The sequence below is a fragment of the Canis lupus genome, chromosome 26 (genome assembly GCF_048164855.1).
Source record: "Canis lupus baileyi chromosome 26, mCanLup2.hap1, whole genome shotgun sequence".
NCBI classification, from domain to species: domain Eukaryota; kingdom Metazoa; phylum Chordata; class Mammalia; order Carnivora; family Canidae; genus Canis; species Canis lupus.
Window position 1 is genome coordinate 34,214,979 of NC_132863.1, and position 24,850 is coordinate 34,239,828.

The 24,850-nt window shown below is 50.4% G+C and overlaps 1 protein-coding gene across 2 annotated transcripts; it reads left to right on the forward strand.

The window, feature by feature from the left end:
- Positions 1-542: 542 nt before the first annotated feature.
- CCN5 (cellular communication network factor 5) lies at positions 543-13,391 on the forward strand. Of its 2 annotated transcripts, none has more exons than XM_072801168.1 (5): positions 543-861; positions 1,044-1,136; positions 5,093-5,309; positions 10,351-10,605; positions 12,367-13,391. In XM_072801168.1, the coding sequence occupies exons 2-5, from the start codon at positions 1,077-1,079 to the stop codon at positions 12,585-12,587; spliced, it is 753 nt and encodes a 250-aa protein (XP_072657269.1). In that variant the 5' UTR covers positions 543-861; positions 1,044-1,076; the 3' UTR covers positions 12,588-13,391. The 2 variants fall into 2 exon arrangements, with proteins under 2 accessions (XP_072657269.1, XP_072657268.1); XM_072801167.1 differs by having other exon boundaries at positions 561-861; positions 1,022-1,136.
- Positions 13,392-24,850: the final 11,459 nt, after the last annotated feature.

Here is a 24,850-nt window from a genome sequence, read left to right on the forward strand (position 1 = left end):
CCCTCAGCTCCGGCCACACTTTGGCTCCCAGAATAGGCACATTATCATGCTCACCCCCGCCTCTAGATGTTTGCATGCACTGTTCCCTCTGCCTGCCACATTCTGCCTTCTGTTACCCTCTTTCTGTGGCTCTCTGTAAAGGCACCTCCTCCAGGAAGCTGTCCCTCACCTTCGGTCTGGACAACGACCCCTCCTCAATATGCCCAGGAAGTCCACCTGTCTTTGCACTGCCGTCTCCCACTCTGGGTTTTGTCCAAGTCACTGTTGTGTCTCCAGCTCTCACAGACGGAGGCCTCGGAGATGGTTGAATGAAACGAAATGGATTTGGTTTTTCCAGATCACCTGGCAGGGCCCAGCAAGTGCCAGCACACAGTAGGTCCAACCTGCAGGGGCCCATCACCATGGGCCACCCTCCAGAGCCCAGGGAAGCAGGCTGGAGGGAGGCCCCTTGTTGCCAAAAGCAAACAGGCCGCCCAGGGAAGTTTTGCTCTGGGTCACACCCGCCTCTGGGTGGCTGCCAATCTTCCTGCCAGAAACCACAGGCCCAGCCGAAACTGCCCAGAGTCCGGGCCACGGGGCTTCGGAGGACGTGGGTCAGCGCTGCACACGGGCTATTTGCTGAGCTCTTCCTGGGTCCGCAGCCCCCCCAGGGCTTGGGCAGGGGTCTGGGGGCAGGGCCACAGCAGCAGCAGCAGCTCCGAAGGCCCCCTTGGGCTGGGAGGAGCTAGAGAGGCCCCTGCCAGCCTGTCACAGGCTCTTGGCACTGGCTCTGGCTTTCACACACGCAAACACAGACACACGCACACGCACACACTCACACTGGCAGGCACCCGCTTGGTGGCCTCCACGTCTCATCTTCAGGTAAATGGGCTCATCAGTGGGAGCATGAGGATGGAGAGAAGAGAAGGAATGTAGAGACCAGCATGTGTGTGTGTGTGTGTGTGTGTGTGTGTGTGTGTGTGTGTGTGTGCACGCGCGCACGCCCGCCTGGGAGTGACCTCACAGCCTCCGGAACATAAAGACTTACAGGTCCTGCCTCCCAGGCTCAAAGCTGGCTCCGTGGGGGACACAGTGACATGAGAGGCACACCACAGACCCTTCTTCTGGCCTTCTCCCTCCTCTGCCTCCTCTCAAAGGTAAGGGCGCCCCGGGCCCCAGGACGTCCTGCTGACTTCCTCGGTGTGGTGGGGGAGGTGTGAAATCCCGGCCAAGGATCCCCTGGGGGAATTCCTGCAGGTCCCTCAAGGTGGGCACAGCCCAGCTTCCCCCCTGGTGCCCAGACACTTGCCTCCGGCCAGCTCTGCTATGTGACCCTCCTCCTCTCTAAGCCTCACCTGCTTCCTCAGTTAAAGGGGCATAATGATCACGAGGCACTTTGGCAATTCAGCGGAAGTACTCGGTGCAGGACCTGGGACATGGCAGGTGTTCAAAGAAGAGGGCCATGGCTATTAGCAGTCCCCAGGGCCCTTCTAAGCTGACGTGGGCGTCCTCACTATAAATGGGGAGACACAGCATACAACCTGCTTTGCCTAACTCAGAGCCAGGACTTGAAGGGATGTTGGTGTCTCACTGATTGTAAAGTCCATACTGCAAGGGCATTAATGCTGTTGGCAGTGAGTGACCTGCAGACCCTGGCTGAAGGGGGACAGGGAGTCACCTCATGGAATAATGATCTCCTCTTATGGAACATTTTCCAAAAGGTTTGTGAAATAGCTACCTTGTCTAACATATCCAATGACCTCCTAAGGAATTATTATTCCCTGTTTTTGGTCAAGCAGGGCTCAGAGAGGGCAAGCAACTTGCCTAAAATCACACAGCGAAGAAACATCAGAGTAACAAAGGAGGTGGAGCCCAGGATCGGCTTGGGGTGGTGTGTGGTGGGGGAAGGGACCCTTCTATTTGCACCTCTCCTGCCCCTGCCTCTTCCCCTACCTGGACCAAGGCCACAACTGCCGAGCCCTGTCATTCCTCAGCAAATGCTGAGTTCCTGATGCCATGAAGATCGGCCCCACCACAGCCATGATCTCACTGTAGGTTCACACCCCCTTGAGGAGCACGGCCGGAGCTTTCTCTTGTGAGGTCCTGAGCAGTAGTGGGGGCAAGGCTGAGAACCTTGCTGGCAACCTGACCCCACTGTTTCTTCTCCCGAAGGGGCTGAGCAAAACGTGATGCCTGAGCAGGTGGCTTGGGGAGTTGGAGCAGGGGATTTGGGGTTCCCGGGCCCAGGCTTAAATGAAAGACCAAAATGAAGCCATCCTGGACCCACTGTCCACCCCTCCCTTCTTCCCCGTCCCAGGGAGCCAGGCAGCATCCTGCACAGAACTCAGGGACTTAGTCATCGTGAAGGTGGAAAGCCACAACAATCTTCCAGCAGGCTGTGGGCTCCTGGGCTCAGGCCTGTGAACAGATGCAGGTGGCAGAGACCTGGAAACGGACAAAGTCACAGTGACCAAGAGCTAGCCAGGAGCTCATTTAATCCCTGTCACAATTATAAGGCAGGTGATCTCCACCCCATTTTACCGAGAAGGAAGTGGCTCCCTCCCCACGAGGCAGTTAAGCCTTATATTGAAGGTCACACAGCTCATCAGTGATACAACTTGGATTTCAACCCTTCCCTAGAATATTCCATGTCCAGAGCTCTTCCCTGTGGTGGCTGCAGCAAAGGTCTGGGGAAACCACATGTATCGGGTGATTAGGAAGGGCCTGGAGATCGAGGGAGTCCAGAGAGGGCCTCTCTCTCCTTGGCTGTGCTCCCTCGACCTGTCTCGGTCCCTCCGATTTACAAATCGGTAAACTGAGGCAGTAGCGAAGCTGGCAACAGAGCTGCCCAGGGACAAGAAGTAGGTGTGGTAATAAAAGCCTGGTCCTTGGATTCATATGAATATGGATTCTGGTTCTGACTCTACCTTATATCAGTGATGTCACTACACTGTTTTGAGCATCTGCTTCCTTGTCTTTACAGTGGGCACAAAGCTGGTACCTCCTCTTACAGGGTTAGACAACATGTTACAGCTCACGGCTTGCCCGCCGTAAATGTTAGCCACAATCATCGATATCACTAGTGGCCCCTCCTGGGTATCAGGACCTGCACACCTGGCCCCAGCCATGCTCGCCCTCTAGAGAGCTCAGAGTGGGAACCTGGGTACAAAGCAGAGAGCCTGTGGCCTGGCACCCCTGCTTTCAGGTGGGAGGGACCCGAGAGCCAATTCTGGTCAGAGTTCCTATTTCCCACTAACCAAGGGAACCCAACCTCTGGTTTGAAAGGGAACCCCAGTGGCTCAGCGGTTGAGCATCTGCCTTTGGCTCAGGCTGTGATCCCGGGGTCCTGGGATCGAGTCTCTATCAGGCTACCCATAGGGAGACTGCTTCTCCCTCTGCCTATCTCTCTGCCTCTCTCTCTCATGAATAAATAAATACAATCTTAAAAAAGAAAAGGAACCCCAAAGTCCAGTCGATTGCTCCTCAGGTCCATTCCATGAGAACCATTTCTGGATTTATTAAAATACAGAATTAGGTTCCTATAGAGAGGCCCAAGATGCCACTGTAGACTTTCAGGCGACGCTGCTGCTGGTGGTCCAGACCAGGCTTTGAGGGGCAAGGCTAGGCCATCTTCTCTAGAATCTCTTCAGTATCACCCAGTCTCTGGCTTGGAACTCCTGCAGAGATGGCAACTCGCTCTCCGGTGAGGCTCCAGGCACTGAGCACCCACTTGCCTCATTGCCAGTGTTGTCTTAGGCTGGAGCCTCCTCCCCTGCCAGGGCTGGTCTGCCAGTTTGGGGCGGCCCCTGGTGGCCAGGGTGTAAGCTGCAGGCCACTGAATGCAGGTTTGCAGGACTGAGGGGTCCTAGGGGTGGGACAAAGTGGGGACCAGGGCAAAGGGCTCATTGCCTGCTTTGGGGCCACATACAAGTTAGGATGTTATGTATTCCATTTTTGTAAACTTTAAGTCTTCCATTCTCCAAATAAAACCCTCTCTGGTCCTCCAAGGATCCTACTGACCTAAAGGTTGGTCTGTCACTGAAGGGGCCACTGGAAGCATCTTGAGTGATGTCTGTCTCTGGGTCCCCACCTTCAAATGGACATATAGGGAGACCATGGCATCTGGTTTCTGGTTTGGTTGTTTCTCTGTCCTGAGTGGGGAGGAGCAACCAGGATAGTTGGGTCAATGCCTTGACCCTGTCCCTGGGAGGGGTCCCTGGCTCAGGCTTTTCTCTATTCCAGGATCCTTAAGGAGGTTCCCAGCTCTGCAGCTAACACACTGTGACTTTTGGCAAGACCCTTTCTCTCTCTGGAGCTCAGTTTCCCCCACCTCACCCTGGCAGGGGAATGGGGGTTAGTACTGGAGTAGACGTGCTCCAAACCTAGCTGTGCACCAGAAGTCCCGGGACAGCCCGATAAAAATACAGATTCCAGGGCCCTGTCTCTGGAAGTCCTATTTGGCAAATCCCAGGGGAGGCTTGGGGATCAGTATTTTACCAAGTCTCCTGGCTCATTTGATATGTATCCAGAAATATGTTCTGGATTATTCCAAAGACCAAAAACATCTATGATACTATTTGACTGGTTCAGCTGTCAAGATAAATATTCACAGTCTACATGCTAGAAAATGTACTGTACCTTGTCATTATAATCCTTGCTTTTGTTGCTTTCTCCTTTCTGTAAGCTTCTAGAGGGCAGGGCCTAATCATTCGTCGTAATTTCCGGTGGTGATCATCATAGCTGAATGCACTGAACATCTACGGCATCTAGGCTGTGTGCTCAGGGTTTAATATGTACCATTTTATGCACTCCTGGAAACAATCCTCTGAGTTAAATATTACTTTTGCTCCCTTTTTACAGATGAAGAAACTGAGGCTTGGAGAGCTTAAGCAACTTGCCCAAGGTCACTCAGCTAATAAGGAGCAGAGTTAGGATGGGCTCTCTAGTCCAAAGTCCTTGCTCCTGACCACAATGCCACACTGCCTCTTAGGGAGGGGAGTCACCAGATGACCAGGGTTCAAGGCCAGGTCTGTGTGACCCTGGGGCCCAAGTGTGGACCGCTCACTGCCCACCTTGAATGACCATGGCTGAGTGACATGCTCTGTCTCTGCAGGTGTGTGCTCAGCTGTGCCCAACACCGTGTGCCTGCCCCTGGCCACCACCCCGATGTCCACCGGGGGTGCCCCTGGTGCTGGATGGCTGTAGCTGCTGCCGGGTGTGTGCGCGGCGGCTGGGGGAGCCCTGTGACCACGTCCACGTCTGCGACCCCAGCCAGGGTCTGGTTTGCCAGCCCAGGGCGGGCCCTGGTGGCCGAGGGGCCCTGTGCCTCTGTAAGCAGGTTTGCGGGACTCACGTGGGTATGTTTGGGAGGGTCAAGGCTGAGGGGTCCCAAGCTGAAGAGGAGCTCTTCTCTCTCTACCTCCTCACTTCAGGTACACCAGCCATTCCAGCCAAACCTGGGGATCCTGGTTTCCCTAGGCCCTCCCTCTGCTCCTCCCCTTCGACCACACCCACCACCTGAATGGATATCCCCCCCCCCCCCATTCCTACCTGCCCAAATCACAACCAACTGTCAAAGCCAAGCTCAAACACTCCTCCTCTGAGAAGTCCTCCCAGATTCTTCAAACCAGGAATCACTATCCTTTCTCAGGACCTTCACAACACTTCTGAGAAGATAAAAAATGCAATCATTTATTTAGGACACAGAGTATTATGTGTCAGGCAGTATGCTGAAACTTACCGCACGATCCTCCCATAAATCACATAATCCTCACGGTGATCCTATGAGGTTTGTCCTTTCAACTCATTTTGTAGGTGAGTAAACTGAGGCTCAGTAATATTAACTGGCACAGCTTGGGACCAGGTCACACAGTTTCTGAAGCAACATTTCATTCTGTCTTCTTCCTGGATTGGGAGCCCCTGGACCATAGTTTGAATCCTGAGTTTGCCATTTACTAATGACCTTGAGCGTGTGACGTCTCCCACCATTCCAAGCTTTGGTGCCCTCTGATGCCTTCGATCAGAGTTTTTCAACTTTGCCGTTTGGCTCAGATACTTCTTTGCTATAATTCTTCATGGCGGTGTGTGTGGGGGGAGATGCTGTCCTGTACATGGTAAGACATTCAGCAGCATCCCTGGTCTCTGCTCACTGGATGCCAGTAGCCTGTCCCCCACCTTCGAGTCGTGACAATCTGTTTCAGACATCGCCAAATGTCCCCTGGGGTACAAAATCATCTCCAATAGAGAACCACTTCTTTAGAGAAACAGAAAAACATGAGGGCGTTTTTTTTTTTTTTAATAAGTCTTGTAGAGCAATCTACCTCTATCATCTATTTGCATGCATCACTTTAAAAAATGAACAAGAGAGAGAAGGGCTCATGAGTCACCGATAATGAGTCCACTTACAGAAAAAAACAAGGTTGGAAAAAACCCAACAAGACTAATAGACATGAAGTTATCAATACTAAATCCTTGTTAAATGCTTTTTTTTTAAGATCAAGGGAGTATAATCATGAGAAAATAGTGCTTTGTTTTATGAACTCAGATGATTGCTAATAAAAATGTAGCTAAAGGAAAAATGAGATAAGTAACACTCAGCTTACCAGGCTGTTGTTTTAATTAGCCAGGACACATGTAAAGCGTTTGGCAGAGCTTCACTTATTGAACACTTGCATAGCGTTTACTGTGTGCCAGGCTCTAAGGGTTTCACAAATATCACCTCATTTAATCTCACAACAACCATATGAGGTTGGTACTAATGTCATCTGCATTTTATAAATGGTAGGGGGGGGGCGTACAGAGAGGTTAGGCAACTTGCCCAAGGTCACACAGCTTATAAGTGGCTGAGTTGGGATTTGAACTCAGGGAGCTGGCTTCACAATCTTCATTTTCATCATTCTACTGCCTGACACTCAGCATTTGATTAGTACATATTGGCTGCTGTTGCCCCTGAGTCTAATAAGGGGCTTTTCTTATTTCACCTTGATCCAGACTTCAAACAGTGGGAGGTAAAAAATGTACTTGGTCTTTGCTTCTTCCTACAACTCCCAGCCCTGGTCAGGCAACGTAGTGGGTGCTTATGAACCAAATCTGGAGGCTGATGAACCCCACAGGTGAGCCCGCACAGAGGCAGAGTCTAGGTCTTGGCTCTGGAGGGAATACGCTGTCCCAAACGCTCCTCTCAATTCCTAGTTGGACGGACCTCTGACAGCGGACTCCAAGCTGTGCCTGTCCACTGTCAGCTCCCGATACCCCCACCCCCACCCCAAGCGTGCAGCCTCCCCAGCTCAGCCCAGGGCATCTCCACCCTTCCTGGCACTTGACGTCTCACGTTTTGCACACCCCACATACGGCCCACCAGCAAAGTCTTCACGATATTCTAAAACCTGACATTCTGGTCCCTTCTCAATCCATCCACTGCTACCAGCCTGGTCTGACCCTCATCCTCACGTGCTGGGTGTTGCAGCAGCCCCGTAATGGCCTCCCTACCTCTGTCCTTGCCCCCTATTCTGTTCCCAACACAGCACCCCAGGGCCCCTTTCAATACACATCAGATCCCATCCCTCCTTTTCCTCAAGGTCTCCAACAGCTTCCCACCACCTCTGAGTAAAAGCCAGTCCTCTCAGTGGCTACAAGGCTGCACGGGGTCCTGCTCCTGTTTTCTCTCTGACCCCATCCAACTCCCTTCCTCCTTCCTACTCAATGCTTCGACCACACTGGCTTATTGCTTTCCTTAAATACCCCAGCGGGGGTGGGGTAGAGTGGGGTGTCCCACCTCAGGGCCTTTGCACTGGCTCTTTGCTCTACCAGCATTCTTTCCCCCAAATATCTACATGGCAAGGTCCTGCATCTTCTTCCCATCTGTACTCAAATACCACCTTCCCCGATCACCATATTCAGCACCTCTCTCCTGAACCTTGCCCTCCATTATTCTTCTCGCTGTAATCACCACTGGACATCACAGACTCCACTTATTTCCACTAGAGCAGAAGCTCCAAAGAGGGCAGGATTTATGCCTGTTTTAGTCACTGTTGTATCACAAGTCCCTGGAACAGTGCCTGGTGCCCAGTAGGCACCCAGTAAATAACAGCTGGCTGAATGATTGATAGAAACAGCTCTGGAGAGGCTAGCAGTAACAGGCACCATTCAGTAAGCACATCCTGTGGGCAACCCCTTGACACATGTGATTTCATTTTACCCTTAATGAGGTAGGTCTTACTATTAAACCGATTTTGCAGATAAAGGAACTGGGGTTCAGAGGGGTGAAGTCACCTGCCTAAGGTCACATGGTATGCAAGTGGCTAAAGGTAAAAAAAAAAAAAATCCTCTGTTATTCCTTTTCTTGTAAGGGACTCTCACAGGGAAAGAGGGATGCAGAAATCACCAGATGAGAGGACTGGGCTCTGAAGTTGAGGGAAGTTGCTGGACAAGGGGGCATTGGAAGGGCCTGGAAGGAGAAGTAGAGTTTTGGCAACTATATGTGTACAGGGTGTGGATAGGGAGGTGGACTGAAGAGTATGTTTGAAGGTGCCTCCTGGCATTTGGGACCATGTACAAACGTGCACAGACCCCAGGGTGGGGAGTGGCTGCCCAGGAATCATTAGTCCCACCCCCAGCCAGCTTCAAGCTGGAGGACCAGGAGAGGTGCCAGGAAACCTTGCTAAAATGATCACCCCTCCGGCTGCCTTTCCCAAATAATCCCTCTGTTTACCAGGTCATCCCAGAGACCAGGAGGCCCCAGGGCTATGGCACCAGGAATCTGGTGGGGGACCCCTAGGGATTGAGGTTTCCAGGAAACCAGCAGCACATGATCCAGGCCAAAAGGTCAGGGATTTGGAGCCAAAGGGCTGTAGCCTGGAAGAAAGAGGGAGACAGTTGTCACTGGTCCCTGGAACAACCACCACTCACTCCTATTAACTGAGCATCCGCTATGTTCCAGGCTTGGGTGAAATGCTTTAAGTACACTAGTTCATTTAATCTTCTGGTGGCCCTGAGAGCAGGGTACAGCAGCTCAGAGAGATGCAGTAACTTGGCCCAGGTCCCACAGTTAGCAAGTGGGTACAGAGGCTGGCACCCACATCTGTGCAGTTCCCAAATTCCTGCATGGGCCTACTGGAGTTTTTTCTTTGAAGACCTGGGAAAACCTGCCTTCCAGTAAATCCTTCCTCAGACCCCACTGAACTGCCACCCATGTCTCCAGGACTTCCAGATTCCTCTTTGCAGTGCACTTTCCCAGCAGCTCACTTGTGCCTCTCCACAGTATTTCATTCAGTTTTGGAGATGGTGGCTTTCATATCTGTCACCTGCCTGGCCCTCCATCTCTTAGGACAAGGGTTGTATCTTCGTCCTGTCTAGGAACCCAGTGGTTGGCACACAGGAGGGGCACTGTACATATCTCCAGAGCAAGAAGAAATCAGAACTCTTTTATTAGTGTCTCTCATGTGCTTGGCCTGGCACGAGGCATTCATTTGAAGGGCATTTGCTGAGGGTCTGTGGGTCCCCACCATGCTCTGAGCCAGTACAGGGCAGAGTGGGGGGAGGGCACCAGTATGAACACTCTCAGCCCTCGCCCCCCAAGGAGTGCTTGTCCAGTGGAGGAAGTGGGAATAATGCCCCTATCTTGAAGGGTGCATTTGAAGTGTGTTTCTTGAGCACCTACCATATGCCTCGCACCATGCTAGATGTTCTGTACATATTATCTCATGTACCTGAAGGTGCTGAGCTGTTCTCATCATTGCCACTGTTAAGGTGACTCAGAGAAGGTAAGTGACTTATCCGAAGTCACAAAGCCAGCAAGGTAAGCCCTGGCCAGACAGTGATGACTACAACATAGCAGATGCACACTGTAGGCTTGTTGCATGTACTCTCAGTGTGTATTTAAGTTATATATTATTAATATATAGTAATTAATTATATTAATAGTAACAACAGAACAGCTGGGATCTATTGGAGGTTTCTTTTATGTTGGATTCATTACATAAATCATTTCATTTAGTCTCTACCACAACCCTGTGAAATAAGCGCAGTTAGAACTCATTTTGCAGACAAGGAAACTGAGGCAAGAAGCGAAGTCGCTTAGCCAAGCTCCATAGCTAATAAAAAGCAGAGCAGGGGCTCCAACCAAGCCAGTGGTCCCACATCCCCTGTATTGGGATGCGGTATGTCACTGTCTTCCCACGGGCGCCAGGGCAGGTTGGCAGTAGGGATGGGGTGCGCATCGCAGGCTGGAGCCCCTCGGCAGTGCTCAGACGCCTGTAAGGGCCCTGGTCTCCCGGCAGGTCTGGGCCAGCTCTGCAGAGGGACCTGGCTGGCACGGTCTTGCTCAGGGAAAAGTTGGGGGTCACAGACGGGGGTCCGGTTTCTCCTCCGCAGGGGGAGACGATGAAGGGAGCTGTGAGGTGAACGGCCGCGTGTACCAGGACGGGGAGACCTTCCAGCCCCACTGCAGGATCCGCTGCCACTGTGAGGACGGCGGCTTCACCTGTGTGCCGCTGTGCAGTGAGGACGTCCGGCTGCCCAGCTGGGACTGCCCGCATCCCCGGAGGGTTGAGGTCCCCGGCAGGTGCTGCCCTGAGTGGGTGTGCGACCGGGGAGGGGAGCTGGGGACCCAGCCCCTCCCAGCCCAAGGTGAGTGCGGGCCGGCCCAGGCCAGGGGCGGGGCCACCTGGGGGCGGGGCGGGGCCACCTGGGGGCGGAGCCACCTGGGGCGGGGGCGGGGCTTCGTGCGACACACCTGGACCTGTCAAAGCGCAGGTTTCCCTGACAGCAGCTGGGAGGGGCTGGTGGCTGAGGAGACAGGGAAAGCCCAGTGGGGAGTCACAAGACCTCTTTCAAACTGACAAAACGAGAAGGATATAATTTTAAATCATAATTCATGGAAAACAAAAATTGGTGGCAGAGCGGGGAAGGGAAAGGAGGACTGGGTACTTGAACGCTCGCATTTCATAACAGAGGTATATTATTATGATGTATGCTATTAATCTATTTCTAATATATCGATATGTCTTAATAATATATTTACATAAATATTATATAATATTGTTAATATGTCATTCTTTGGGCTTATCCAAAGAGGAACTTAAAACTGAACCAGGTGAGGTGGTTGGCTCTAGGATGTGGGCTTAGAGGTGGGCAGAGGCGGAAGAAAGACAGCTCATGCTGTAAACTCTTTAGTTTTAGAGATTTTGTTACTGTTACATCACTGGGGTATTGTTATTAGATGAATGTGATCTTTTAAAAGAAAGGCATCTGAAAAGAAGGCATTGGTCCATTAATGATGGTGCCACATGAGAGTAGAACATCGTGGGTTCAGCATGAAGTCTGCCTGGGTTCTAAGCCCAGCCTCACTATTTCCTAGATGTGTGACTCTGAGAAAGTTGCTCGCCTTCTCTGTGCCTCAGTTCCTCCCACTGTAGGATGAGAGTAAGGGTGTCCACCTTGCAGAGCTGCTGTGAGGACCAGATGAGTAAATACAAGAAAAGCAGTCACGGCAGTGGCTCGCACGCAGCGCTCCATCCATGGTGGCTGTCATTATCCCTATGATGGAATGGGACATATCCACTTAAATACAGAGGAGAATGCCAGTGAGTTCATCTTATGTATAAAAAAGCAGGATAGGACACTGTAGTTGCAATTTGATTTCCATTATGCGTGTACGTATGTGTGCATGCCCACTGCACACAGGTGCATACCACGCAGTCTTTATCAACCTCAGCATGAGTGACAGTTGAGCTGGGTGATGCTCTGTAGTGTGAGAGCTGTCCTGGGCACTGGAGGATATTTAGCAGCATCCCTGCTGGGTTCCAGTACCCCCACTCCCAGTCATGACCACCAGAATGACTAGACATTGCCAAATGTTCCTGGGGGGAGGGGCAAAGTCGCCCCCAGTTGAGAACCATTTGGTTGATAAGGACCAGAAGAGAGGACACCAAAATATTAACAGAGCATAATAAGATGTGAAGAGGAGGGAAAGCTAGATCGTGAACCCCTCCTCTTGTTCCAGGTACAGGCTTAGAAAGTCTAGCATCTTTGCCACTGGGTCACAGCATCACTCTACACTGGCCATGACCTCCTTCCTGGAAGATGCCATGGGGTGCAGAAATGAGAAACCCACCATTACTGGGGTCATCATGATGGTCATCATGGCCAACACCATGATAGTTGCCTAGTAACCAACACAAATGAGGTGCTTTGGGTAGCAGCACCATTCTAAGTATGTCCCCTCCATTATTTTATTCAGCCCTGACATCAACCGTTAGAAAATTTATGTAGGAAGAAACTGAGGTCCAGAGAGGTTAAACAACATGACAAAGATGGCATCGCCAGCAGCTGGCTTGATTTGGCTGCCAAGTCCTGACCTCACAGTGCTGACCTCCCTTTCTTCCCCAGGACCCCAGTTTTCTGGCCTTGCCGCTCCCCCACCCCCTGGAGTCCCCTGCCCAGAATGGAGCACAGCCTGGGGCCCCTGTTCAACCACCTGCGGGCTGGGCGTGGCCACTCGGGTATCCAACCAGAACCTCCTCTGCCGACTGGAGACCCAGCGCCGCCTCTGCCTGCCCAGGCCCTGTCCACCTGCAAGGGGCCGCAGCCCATGGAACAGTACCTTTTAGAGCAGGGCTGGGAATAGGGAGGCTCAGTGCCCACCCTCCCCAGCAGGCAACCCCGTGCTTGGGCCCTGAGCAGACGGCAGATGGCCCCTCCCCATGCCCTTGGCTGGGGCAACGGTATCCTGGCCCTGGAAGACAAGAATGTTCACAAGTCGTCTGGTCCATCTGGACCCCGACATAGAGTCGGGATGTATGCTCCAGTCCCCCTTCCTCTACCTCACAGCCTAGGGGCTGGCCAAGGTGTCCCGGATCTTCTGGTTCATTCCTGGCCTCCACACAGCCTTTATCAAACATGCGCATGGGCAAGCTTTCCAGCAGTTAGGGCAACCAGCTGTCCTTTAATCAGTAGGCCAAGGCAGGTGCTGGGCTGGACTGGCTGTCTTTCTGGGGGTGTGGTGAAGAGGGGCACACAGATATTCTGAAACTCCTGCTCCCTTTCCTGGAGTGATGAAAGAACATCCCCGAATATGTGCCTATGCCAGAGCCTGTAGGTCAGGCTTATGCTGTAGAAAGCCCTCCCCATCCTGGGCAGAATTCAGAGGCTGCATTCTTTGTGAAAATCACGAGGTGAAATCACAGTTTTGAAGAAAGTCAGAAAACAAGCCTGAGAGTGATTTGTTAAACCCAGCTTGTATTAATAAGAATGAACCTTTCTCAAGCACCTGCCATGTGCCAGGCACTGAGCTAGACACTTTATATATAGGTTGGTGCTTTGCGACATTTAAGACCAGAGGAAAGTAGGGGAGAATTAAGGATAACCCCTTGGGACTGGGGAACGTGGCTCAAAATAAACCAACCCAAGTGTGACATTCTGTCTGAAGTCTCATGTTTTATTATTTTTTTTTAAACCCTACATATAAATTTTCCATCCTCCTCTGTGATCTACACGTGTGTGTTTAAAAATAACAACTGTGTTCCCATCAGACTCCAACCAGGAAATTAGAGAACATGCTCCATATTTAAACAGGGATTTCTTCTTACTAAACTAATGTTATTGAGGCCTGGTTTACACGCAGTGAAACACGTGGGCCTTAATATACTGCTTACCCAGTCTTTGCAAACATGCACACCTGTGTAATCAACACCTCAATCAAGGTACAGAACATTTCCAGAATCTCAGGAAGTTTCCTGTGGCCCCTTCCTGGTCATCCCCTCCACCCCTGAAGGCAACCACTGTTCTGAGTTTTACCACCATAGATGATGGGATAGCTGCCAGTTCTCGAACCTCACCTCAGTAGAATCACGCAGTAGGTATTCGCCTATGAATAGCTTCTTTCACTCGGTACCAGCTGTTGGGATGGAGGGTTTGAGGGAGAGCCCAGAAGCTGGGGCCCTCCAGGGCAAGGTGGCATCAGAGCAGAGCTGTCTGCTGGGAGCAGATTCAGCTTTGTAGACCTAACAAAATGCCGATAGAAATGGGGAGGTAGACCTGGCTTCCCCCAGTTTCTGGTAGTTCCTCCTATTGGTCAAACCCACTGGGAAGGTGAGAGATGAGGGAGCCCAGGAGCTTGGGGCCCTGAGATAGGAAGCAGAGCAGGGGAAGGGGTGACCCCAGCTCACAGGATGCACACGACCTGCCCCTCAGAACACCTGCCTCCAGCACTTTGCTCCAGTACCACCTCCTCCAAAAACCCCAGATCGAGAATCACCGGCAGCGGCTGAACCACCCAATTTCCACAAACAGAACTAACTTCAGTTCACAGAGGAAGAGACTGCTTGGAAAGGGGACGTGTCCAAAAGCTGGTCTGCAGCTGCGGGGAGGTGTTAGCTCACGCCAAGCTTACCTGATTCAAGCCTGGGTTGATGGTCTCTCCCAGGTTGAGGGTTTCAGTAAGTCAGGCTCCCCAAGGGTAAACTCTGAACACATTGCTGGAAAAAGTTCAGGTAATGTCTCTAGAGACGGTGACAATGAGGATTGCATTGACGGTGACAATGACTGTGACAACAGACTTGCATTGAATGATTCCTGCATGTGGGGCCTTTGCTGCCAGGGGCTTTACCCACCATTGCATGTTTCTCTTGGGACATCCCTAAAGGAAAGTGCGACTGATGTTCTCATTCTAGGGATGGGTAAACTAAGACTCAGAGCAATGAATGAGTTGTCCTAGGGGTGTGGTGCTGGACCCCTGGGCTGGCTGGCTGCAAGGCCTGTCACCTCACTACCAAGTAGCTAGGAACAGAGCCGCACAGAGTGGGGCTCCCTCTGTGGCTCCCTCTGTGGCCCACGCTGTGCGGCTCAGCCACCTGCCCCATCTTTGCTCTGGTGTCTCCTAGTGTGATCTTAGGCAGGGCATGTAATTTCATTGTGCCACAGTGTCCTTTCCTCTAAAAAGGGGATAATGGCAGTACTCTGCACAGGTTGTTATTATATGATTTAAATAACAGTTTTAGCTATCATTCCCATGACCTCTTAGTCCTTTAGTCTTTTCATCTGTAAAATGGGCATAAATAGCAATGCTAACCCTATAGGATCACCATGTTGAGTGAGTTCCATCACCTAAGGGTGTTGTATTAGGTCAGTAATTCCTCTGTGTTCACTTGAGATACAATCTATTATTATTATCCTAGCCTCCAAGATTCTTTGCAAGTCAGAGAGTGATATGAGGCAAAGGCTGAGAATTTTCTTGTTTGTAAAGAAAAGCAGGTGATGTGAGGGCAAAGGCTATAGGTGAAAATCAGACTAACCCCCATTGAAACTCACAGCTAGAGGTGCTGGGCCCAGGCATCCTAGTTATATATATATTTTACATTTTACATATATAGTTTAAATATTTTATATTTAAGTAATATATTTATATTATAAATATATAAAAAATAATATGTATTTCTTATATCTATCTTACATATATTATTTTATATATATTTATTTTAAAGATTTTATTTTTAAGTAATCTCTACACCCAATATGGGGCTTGAACTCACAACCCCAAAATCAAGTGTCACACGCTCCACCAACTGAGCCAGCCAGGAGCACCCAACCCCTCGTTATATTTATATTTGTAGTATCCACGTTGTTTCAAGTAACAATAGTGCGTGCATTCCTTCTCAGCATTGTATGGTATTCAATTGTATGAATATACTACATTTCATTTATGCATTCTATACTTATGGGTAGTTTCCAGTCTGCGGCTTTTTATGAAGAGGGTATTGTGAACATTCTAGCCCATGTCTTCTGGTGGACAATGGTAAACATTTCTGTTGGATAAACATCTAGGAGTGGAATTGTTAGGGTCTGCACTCTTTATCCTGGGTCAGATATCTCCCAGTATGTGAGGTATCTAGACAATAGGTGTAAGGAGGTCGTCTCTATACAATAGGTGCTCAATAAAGACTTATTGCATAAATAATAAAAGAGCTAACATATTGAGCTCTAACCACATACAAGACTCTGTTCCAAGCATCTTCCATGTAATCACTCACTCGACCCCATAATAACCATTTGAAGCATAACTATGCCCATTTCACAGACAGAGAAACTGAGATATGGCAAATTAAGGAAATAGCCTAAGTTCACAGAGTTCCCGATTGGCAGAACCAGGATTCAAACCCAGAGAGTCCTGCTTGAGGGTCCATGCCCTTGGCCACCAGGCTCCCCTGCGTGCGGTCGCTGCAGCATTCAGGGGTAGGGCATGACAGCCTGGACAGGTGGCTGTGGGAACGGGAAAGAGGGAACGGATGGGGGAATCAGCATAGCCCAATGTTGCCTGTGAGATCTGGTTTGAAGGATGGATGCGAAGAGCAGGAGAACTACCCAACACATCCCTGGGCTTTGTGCTGAAGGATGGCAGGATGGACAGGCCACACGGGCAGAAACCAGGGAGAGTGGGGGCGCCTACAGGTGGGAGGGGGTGTCCTCGTTGTTTTGAGTTTGAGGAGGCAGTAGTCACTCAGGACAGTGTGGCTGGAGGCAGCTAGAGATCAAAGATGGGTTGAGTAGACATGGACAGACTGACAAGACTTCAGGTTGGGAATTAGAGTTGCTCGCACAGAGAGGAGTAGATCATCAGATTGCCCTGGCCATTTAGTTATGGAAACACAGACAAGTCCGTGTGTATGCTGGTGTGTATAACCTCCCTCACCCCTGTCCTCTCCACTGCTCCCCCAGCTGGGGTCCATCACCATCTCTGCCGTGATGACTTCAGCAGCCTCCTCTTGCTCTCCTGGCTTCCACCCTGATCCTTACAGTGTGGATCCTGTTAAAACCAAGCCAGACCATGCCACACAACCTACAGGGCCCTGCACTGTGCCCCAGTCGCCTCTCTGCCCTCACCCCCTTGCTCATGCTCCTCTGTCCTCCTGGCTGTTTCTTGAACATGTCAGACACACTTCCACCTCAGGACCTTTGCACTGGCTGTTCCTGCTGCCTGACATCACCTTCCCCCAGATACCCCCCAATGACTAATCCCCTTGCTCTCTTTCTTGTGTGACTCATAAGTTAACACTTCACTGAGAACCCCTCTTCCATTCCCCCAGATACATGTAGCACACATCATGGTGTGACATACTACCTGACTTGTTTGTCACATTTATTATTTGTTGCCTGACTCCACAGTTGCTGGCTGGGACTTCTTATTTTCTGCCTTGCTCCCTGATGGATTCCCAGGACCTAAAACCATACCCAGGACAGAACCTGGCTTGGTCCTTACTGAATGAATGAAATAATATATTTTCCTTTCGAAAAGGGGATTTAATGGGACTAAGAAAAGTAAATACATCGTTGTCAAATGGGAATGGCTGCCCAGTTGACAGTGATTGCCCAGTGGCCACGTCTGGGTGGATTAGGGCTCCCGCCCATCCCCACCCGATATTAAACCTCAATAGTTCTCAAAGTGGTGTCCCCAGACCAGAAACATCAGCCTCACCTGGGAACTGATTAGAAATGCAAATATCTCGTATTCCATTCCAGACTCACGGAAATTCTTGGGATGGAGCCAGAAGTCTGTTTTAGTAAGTCCTCCACCTCATTAGAATCGTGTAAGATTATTAGGGTGGGTAATAGCTCGCCAGAATGGAAGACGGTGATATGCTGCCCCCTTGCGGCACTGGAGTGCACGAACGGCCGGGATTCCTCCCTACTCGTGTCAGTCCTGCGGTTTGGTTTTCTTTACTGCAAAGACTTCACAGATGCCCAGACTGCACAGGTGCCCGTGAGGACCCCTGCACTGCCCTGGGGGCGAGCCTTCCATCTGTCCCCAGGACGACTCCTCTGGTCCCTCTGCCCACAGCCCAGTCCCTCCTCCCAGGGGCTAGACTCTGCAGCCAGAGGCTCTTTCTGGAGCACAGTTAGGGTTATGCCACGGCTTCAACCCCTCCAAGGCTCAGAGCTGCCCTCTGGGATGGGTCCAGACTCCTTCCATGACTCACGGGCCCTGTTAGGTCTTCCAGCCTCCTCTGTGCCCCACCACACTGGAGGGTTGGGGCTCCCCACTCCGGCCCAGGGGCACTCCTTTCCTCAGGTCTAACTTGGGCTGATCCCCAATTGTTCTCCATTAGTCCTGGTTATCCCGTCTACCTGAGGTCAACCCTCCCCTTGTGCGCTGGCTCCCACCCCTCTCGCCTCCTCAGGTGATGTGGCCCTGCCAGATGCCCTTTCCACGCCCCTGTCTTCCATTTCTCCCTCTCTTCCAGATGATTCCCATCAACATACACACATGTTGGCTACTCCGCTAACAAGAGGTAGGGATGTTCTCTTCAAGGGGCAACTCCAGCAGCCTCATTGGGGGTGCCATGTGCTCTCAGAAAGTCCACCTGCCTCTTGATGGACAAAGTCTGGTCTAGGGTCAGCCAATCCTCAACAATAGGCTTGTGATATAGCCGATTCTCAAGAACTCTTCTGGTATGATTGATTATAACACCAGCGGGAACCAAGGGCAGGAGCCCAGGCCTCTTGGACACCCTCAGGTGAGCCAATGAGCATAGCTGTAAGTGGCCCCATAACACTGATCTGGTTCTTACCCGTGGCCCATTCACTGCCTCCTGGCCCCTCACTACCGGCTTTCACTAAAGTGTTCTGAATCTCACGGCTGGGCTGGGTCTTTCCATCCAGTCTCGGTGGGGTGGGCAACATGAACACGAGCTGCTTCTCCGCAGCCCTGAAGCCAGCAGGCAGCCAAGCACAGGTGGTTGACTTTGACTTTCACCATCTTCTCCCCTCAAAGACCAGACCTCCATGTCCAGATAACCCTCCTGCATCCCCAATCCCAAGACAACTCCTTCATATGCTCTCGCCCTCCTGTCCTCTCTTTGCACCTGCTCTGCACCCAGCCCTCATCCCCATCAAAGCCCAAGGTTTCGGAACCAGATGCACGGTGTCACCACCTACTCCAGATGGCCAGTCCAGGGTCCCGATGGGAAGGCCTCCCTGGGACCTTTCACTCAGATTTCTCAGCTATCTAAATTCCATCTCCAAAAGAAATCTACATTTATTTTACAATTTTAGGTCTACAGTCATATTTGTAACGTTTCCTTAATGACTGTAGTGTACATATGGGTCTTCATCATATTACTACTTCTACCCTGATGTATGTCTTTAAGGAAAACCAGATTCCAGTACTAAATAGGCCCCAAATTGGGAGCATTCTTCCTGGGCAAGGAATATTTTAACATTGACAATGTTTAGATTTACTGGCATGTGGTGATGATAAAAAGCAGATCAGGGATCCCTGGGTGGCGCAGCGGTTTGGCGCCTGCCTTTGGCCCAGGGCACGATCCTGGAGACCCGGGATCGAATCCCACGTCGGGCTCCCGGTGCATGGAGCCTGTTTCCCCCTCTGCCTGTGTCTCTGCCTCTCTCTCTCTCTGTGTGACTATCATAAAAAAAAAAAAAAAAAAAAAAAAGGCAGATCAAATTTAGCCAGTTTAAAATTTTTTTAAAAGTTTATTTATTTATTTATTTATTTATTTATTTGAGAGAGAGAGAGAGAGAGAGAGAGAGGCAGAGACACAGGAGGAGGGAGGAGCAGGCTCCATGCCAGGAGCCCAACTCGGGACTTGATCCCGGGACTCCAGGATCGCACCCTGGGCCAAAGGCAGGCACTAAAACGTTGAGCCACCCAGGGATCCCCGGTTTTAAAAATCTTTAAAGACAGGGATGCCAGGGTGATCAGTTGAGTGCCTTCAGCTCGGGTCATGATACTGGGGTCCTGGGATCCAGCCCCACATGGGGCTCTCTGCTCGGCAGGGAGCCTGCTTCTCCTTCTCCCTCTGCTGCTCCCCCTGCTTGTGCGCTCTCTCTCACTCTCTGGCGAATAAATAAATGAAAAATCTTTTTAAAAAGTCTTTAAGGACAATGTACCTCTTTGTCACCCACATCGGGGGTGGGGGGCAGACCATTTCACCACTATGACCTCCCCTTGGCCTACCATGGCTTACTAGCTAAACCACAAAGTCTATTCCTCAGTTACATAACATTCCTAACAGGTGGTTCCGGTTGGTGGTCTCCTCCACAAAACAATTAAGAGACTCAGGCTCCTTCTATCTTATGGCTCCACCCCGTCCCTACCTTCTCTGCATCCAGAATGGCACGAACAGGTCAGGTAGGCAGTTCGGCCATTCCATACAAAGCCTCAAGACTGTTTCTGTAGCAATTGGGATAGTGTTACCATCATTTTGACTCAAGTAGCCAAACTATTACAGGGTAAGCCTTTGATTGCCAGAGGCTAGGTCTGCCATCCTGAGAAGAGACTGCCTGAGAAATAAAATCACACAGAGCCAAGTAATTAAGAGAAACAGATGCCAGACAATAGGTTTTGAACTGCTGGATCCAGCCATGCCTGAAGTTATATATCTCTAAATGTTTCAGTTATGTGAACCACTAAATTCCATTTATATTTAAACAAGCCTGAGTTGGGTTTCTATCACTTGAGCTAAAAGAGTCTTGACAAATATAATCGTATATGGCAGTGTAATTACCGGTCTATTCTTGGCTTTTCTGTTGGGCTTTGCTCCCTAGAAGCCAAGTGGATTTCTGATTCATCCTTGTATCCCTGAAGCCAGCACAGGACCTGGCACACTGTAGGTATTTACCACATGCCTGCTGAATGGTGACAGAGTTGGGTTCCAGCCTCAATTCTGCCTCTGGTTTGTGACCTTGAGCATCTGATTTTCCTTTCTGAGCCCTGCTTCCAATTGCAGTGGAGATGGTCATCTCTGACCTGCCTCGCTTGAGGGCTGTGGTGAGGACCAGATAAGTCCAGGCTTATGAAAGTGCTTGGCAAACGAAAGTTCTACATACATGGGAGCTATAATTATATTTTCAAGGATATACATTTTGTCCTAATTTCACCAGTTCTGTGTTCTTGGGACACAAAGCAGACGGCATGTTGGAAGAACAGAAGGAAGATCCGAGAAGAGCAGCCTCAGCTGCCCTCGGCACCACCTCCCTGCAAAATCAGGCTTCACGCACCTGCAGATGAGACAAGCAAGATGGGCCCCTGGTGCCCAGCACCCGTCTCCCACAGAAATCCCTGAGATGAGGGGGTCCCAGTGCCTCCTTACATTTGAGTCCTTGTAAGTGACATGATAATGGGGCAGAGGCTGGCTTCTCGTTCCCCAAACTCTCTTTTCCTCCTGGGCACCCAGAGAGACACAGCATTTTCTGCCCAGGCAACTGAGGTCTGGCCAGGGGGGATATGATTCTAGATCTGAACCATAAACCCCCTGTACAATCCACCACACTTGTCTGCTGGTCCTGTGTAGAGGACCCAGCGGGGGACTTCAAAGCTCTAGAACATGAATCTTAACTGTTCTTTATGAGGCAAGGTCTCATCGGGCAGCTGGTTGTTGGGCGAACGCGATCAAAAAGACTAGACTGCAGATTGACCCCTGAGCTGGCCCCAGCACTCAGAGGCTCCCCACCCCCTCCCCTGTCCTTGGAACAGGGGTTCCACTTGCCTTTCCTCCCAGAGACCGCTCCAAGGACACAGCCTTGAGATGGTGATGCAGCATTGAGAACACCTGCACAGCATACGTGACTAAGCCCAGGTAGGGCTTCTTTACAAGCTTTTATTTTTTTTTTTAAATTTTTTTTATTTATTTATGATAGTCACAGAGAGAGAGAGAGGCAGAGACACAGGCAGAGGGAGAAGCAGGCTCCATGCACCGGGAGCCCGATGTGGGACTCGATCCCGGGTCTCCAGGATCGTGCCCTGGGCCAAAGGCAGGCGCCAAACCGCTGCGCCACCCAGGGATCCCCTTTACAAGCTTTTAGAATTTGGCAGGCAGGTGCACGGAGCCACTGGTCTTGCTGCTGCCCGAGACAAGCCTCGTATGCGAATTCCCTCCACCATTATTAAAACTTCCACTTACCAACCTGGAGCAGCCTGCCCCTCCCTGTGGTCTCTCCCTGCCTGCGTATATGGGGGCCAGCTTCAGTCTACACCCGGGAAGCTCCCAAGAGGGTTGTGCGCCTATGCTGGCAAAATCTATGATCTCCTTCTCACGCTAGTAATATTAAACGCATAAAACAAAACATATGGGATTACAAGGGAAACAAATGATCAAAATATCATCACTAAAACAAAAAGGTATGTGAGACAATTACATATGTGCCTCTTTTTTTAACCCAGTAAACAAGATTGAGTCTGGTTACCATAATTTCAGTGTGGTGAATAAGGAGGATACGGAGTACTTTGAGATGTCTGCAATAACTGCAGCGTGCTATGAAAATACCCGTGATTTCTATGGGCAACAGGTAAGCACAGCTAATACTACTTTAAATTCCATGCACAGACCCCTCGTCTCTGGGATAAGAGTCTCTGCGTTAGGGCACGATGGGACAAGAAGAAGCCTGGGTCCTTGGGTGACCTCATAGAACAGAGGCCCCTGCCACTATATTCAACCCAGAAGAAAAGACTATTTTCCCCCAGGAACATTGAGACTCTGGGGCCAGGCTTGATTTACTGCACCAGCTGGGTGAACCGCAACAAGTCATCCAACCTCTCTAATCCCCATAAAGAAACTGTAGGCCCCAACCCCAGTCTTACAGGGTGCCCATGAGGACAGGGGACAATGGCTCTAGATGCTTGCAAGCTCTATGTAAAGTGTATCTGAGGTCTTCAGGCATCAGCTCTTGAACTGGGACTAAAAATAAGGGCAACACAGTGGAATCTCCTTGAGTGAAATGGACACCATCTGTAGGAACGTCTTTTTAACCTGAACTGATGACCTTCCTAATTGGGGCGGGGGGGGTATGAAATTCATTCTAAGAGGATGATGATTATAAACAATCCTTGTGAATGTGCCCCATTGTTCTTACTCTGCAAATGGAGTTGGGAGTCTTACTGGGACTCCCACATATTTTATGAAATTTGGTAGTTGCAAAAGGCAGGAGACCACAAAAATAGCCATTCATAGTATCACCCCAAACTAATAAAGCTGAGAGAGGATCTGATCCCTGGCCTGGCAGAGGTTTGAATGACGTTAATACTTAACATGTCCCGAGGGTTCCAATGTGTCTCAAACTGATCTAACTACTTGGCCTGTATCATTGGTTTATCGAGTGATCTGAATTTATGAAAGACACGCAGAAATGGGTTTAGTTTCCCTTCAACCATGGTCTTTGAACACATTCAGCCAAACTTCTTGCCTGTGCCTCTCAGTCCAGCATGAACGCTTCTGCTGAATCAGCACTGACCCTACACCTCAAGAATGCATATTCTTTAACTTAACAAACTGTTAGGTAGCCTAACAAGGTGCACCTTGCCACACTATGCGGTACGTACTCTTGTTGATGGCATCTTACAGCTACAGAGGCCCAGAGAGGTGAGGTAACTTGCTCCAGGTCACACAGCTAGTAAGTCATAGACACAGGATTCAAACCCAGCCTATCTGGCTCCGGAATCTTGCCCTTAAGCTCGGCATTATAGTTCTCTGCAGCACTGAGAGCAGTGGGAGAGTTCCTTTCACACCTTTCTCACCCACCCCCCCAACTCCTCCTGAGTTCTAGCTTCTCCTGTTTATGAGGCCTGAAGGGAGCACAGTGGAGGGAAGGGGATGAAAATATAGCTGGTTTTGCTTCAGGTCCTCTCAGGGGGATGAATTCCTTCTGTGCGGCAAGTGTCCAAAGGCTGGTATCCCTGGGCCACATGAGGAGCTTATTCTGGGGCCTCTGTAGTGGTCTCCTATCTGTTGAGGGATATCTGAGACCCCTTGACCTCTCTCAAACTCTGCCCCCAGAAGTACACTTCCCAGCCTCTTTCTGCCAGAGTCCTCTTTCCTGGAAAGCAAAAACGATCATCCCTTTTGGGCAGGATACTGAGCAGATGGCCCAGCACCTACTCAGCTCATGGGAAGCTCGCCCATCTTTGCATGGCCAAATGGTTGGGTATGCAGGATGCCCCCCCTCACTCCCCACTACCCTGCCATCTCTCTTGAACCACTTTCTGCAGGCTCACACAGACACTGTGGGCAGATGTGCAAGCCTGCCTGATAAATGGTCAGAAAATCAGGTACCATTCACCACTTCTGGCAAGAACCCGAAATCTACCAGCAGAATCTGTCAGTACAAGGGGAACACCCCTTTCTCCTTTCCCCCAAGAAAATGGAAAAAGAAAAGGTATGTCGTTTCTCCCTGCTCTAGAAAATCATTCTCAAATTTGAATCTTCTGCTTATGGAGGCTGAGGGGGCAGGGATGCAGGAGGAGAAAAGCTCGTATGACATCCCTAAAAAGGTCCTACAGACATGGGTCTTGTGGCTTTCTGGAATATGGGGGCATTTAGCACCTTGTGGTTTTAACTGGAAATATGAGGCAACAGGAAAAGTTTCATTTAAGATTCTGTTACATGTATGTCATCAAATTTCATCCTCACAACAGCCCTATATGGCAAGTTTATTGATTAGGGTAACGGTAGTTGCTATAACAAGCAAACCCCAAAATTCAGCTGCTTAACACAACTGAAGTTTCTTTCTTACTCACATAATATTCCAAGGCAGGTGTTCCTGTTGGAGTTCCCTCGTGTGGTGAGCCAAGTGGCTCACAGGTTATGGCTCCGGGCTGGGGGGCCTTCTGCAGCTAGATGGCAGGCAGGGATGGAGAAGCTCACCTGCTTCCTGAAGGCCCCGCCTGGAGATGACACTCACCACTTCCACTCATGTTCCATTGGTGGGGGCTAGTTACGGGGTCATGCTAGACTGCAAATGAGGCTGGGAAGTGTAGTCTCTGTCTGGGTAGGTGTCTTCCAGAGACAACATCGCACTAGCCTTTGATAGTGTGACACGGAAGCTCTCTTTCTTTCTTTCTTTCTTTCTTTCTTTCTTTCTTTCTTTC

Bases quoted from the DNA above. Each gene is read 5' to 3' on its own strand.
- CCN5 (XM_072801168.1), top strand. From the start codon at position 1,077: ATGAGAGGCACACCACAGACCCTTCTTCTGGCCTTCTCCCTCCTCTGC. The intron at 1,137-5,092 runs GTAAGGGCGCCC...CTGTCTCTGCAG, and splicing joins TCCTCTGCCTCCTCTCAAAG to GTGTGTGCTCAGCTGTGCCC. The intron at 10,606-12,366 runs GTGAGTGCGGGC...TTTCTTCCCCAG, and splicing joins CCAGCCCCTCCCAGCCCAAG to GACCCCAGTTTTCTGGCCTT.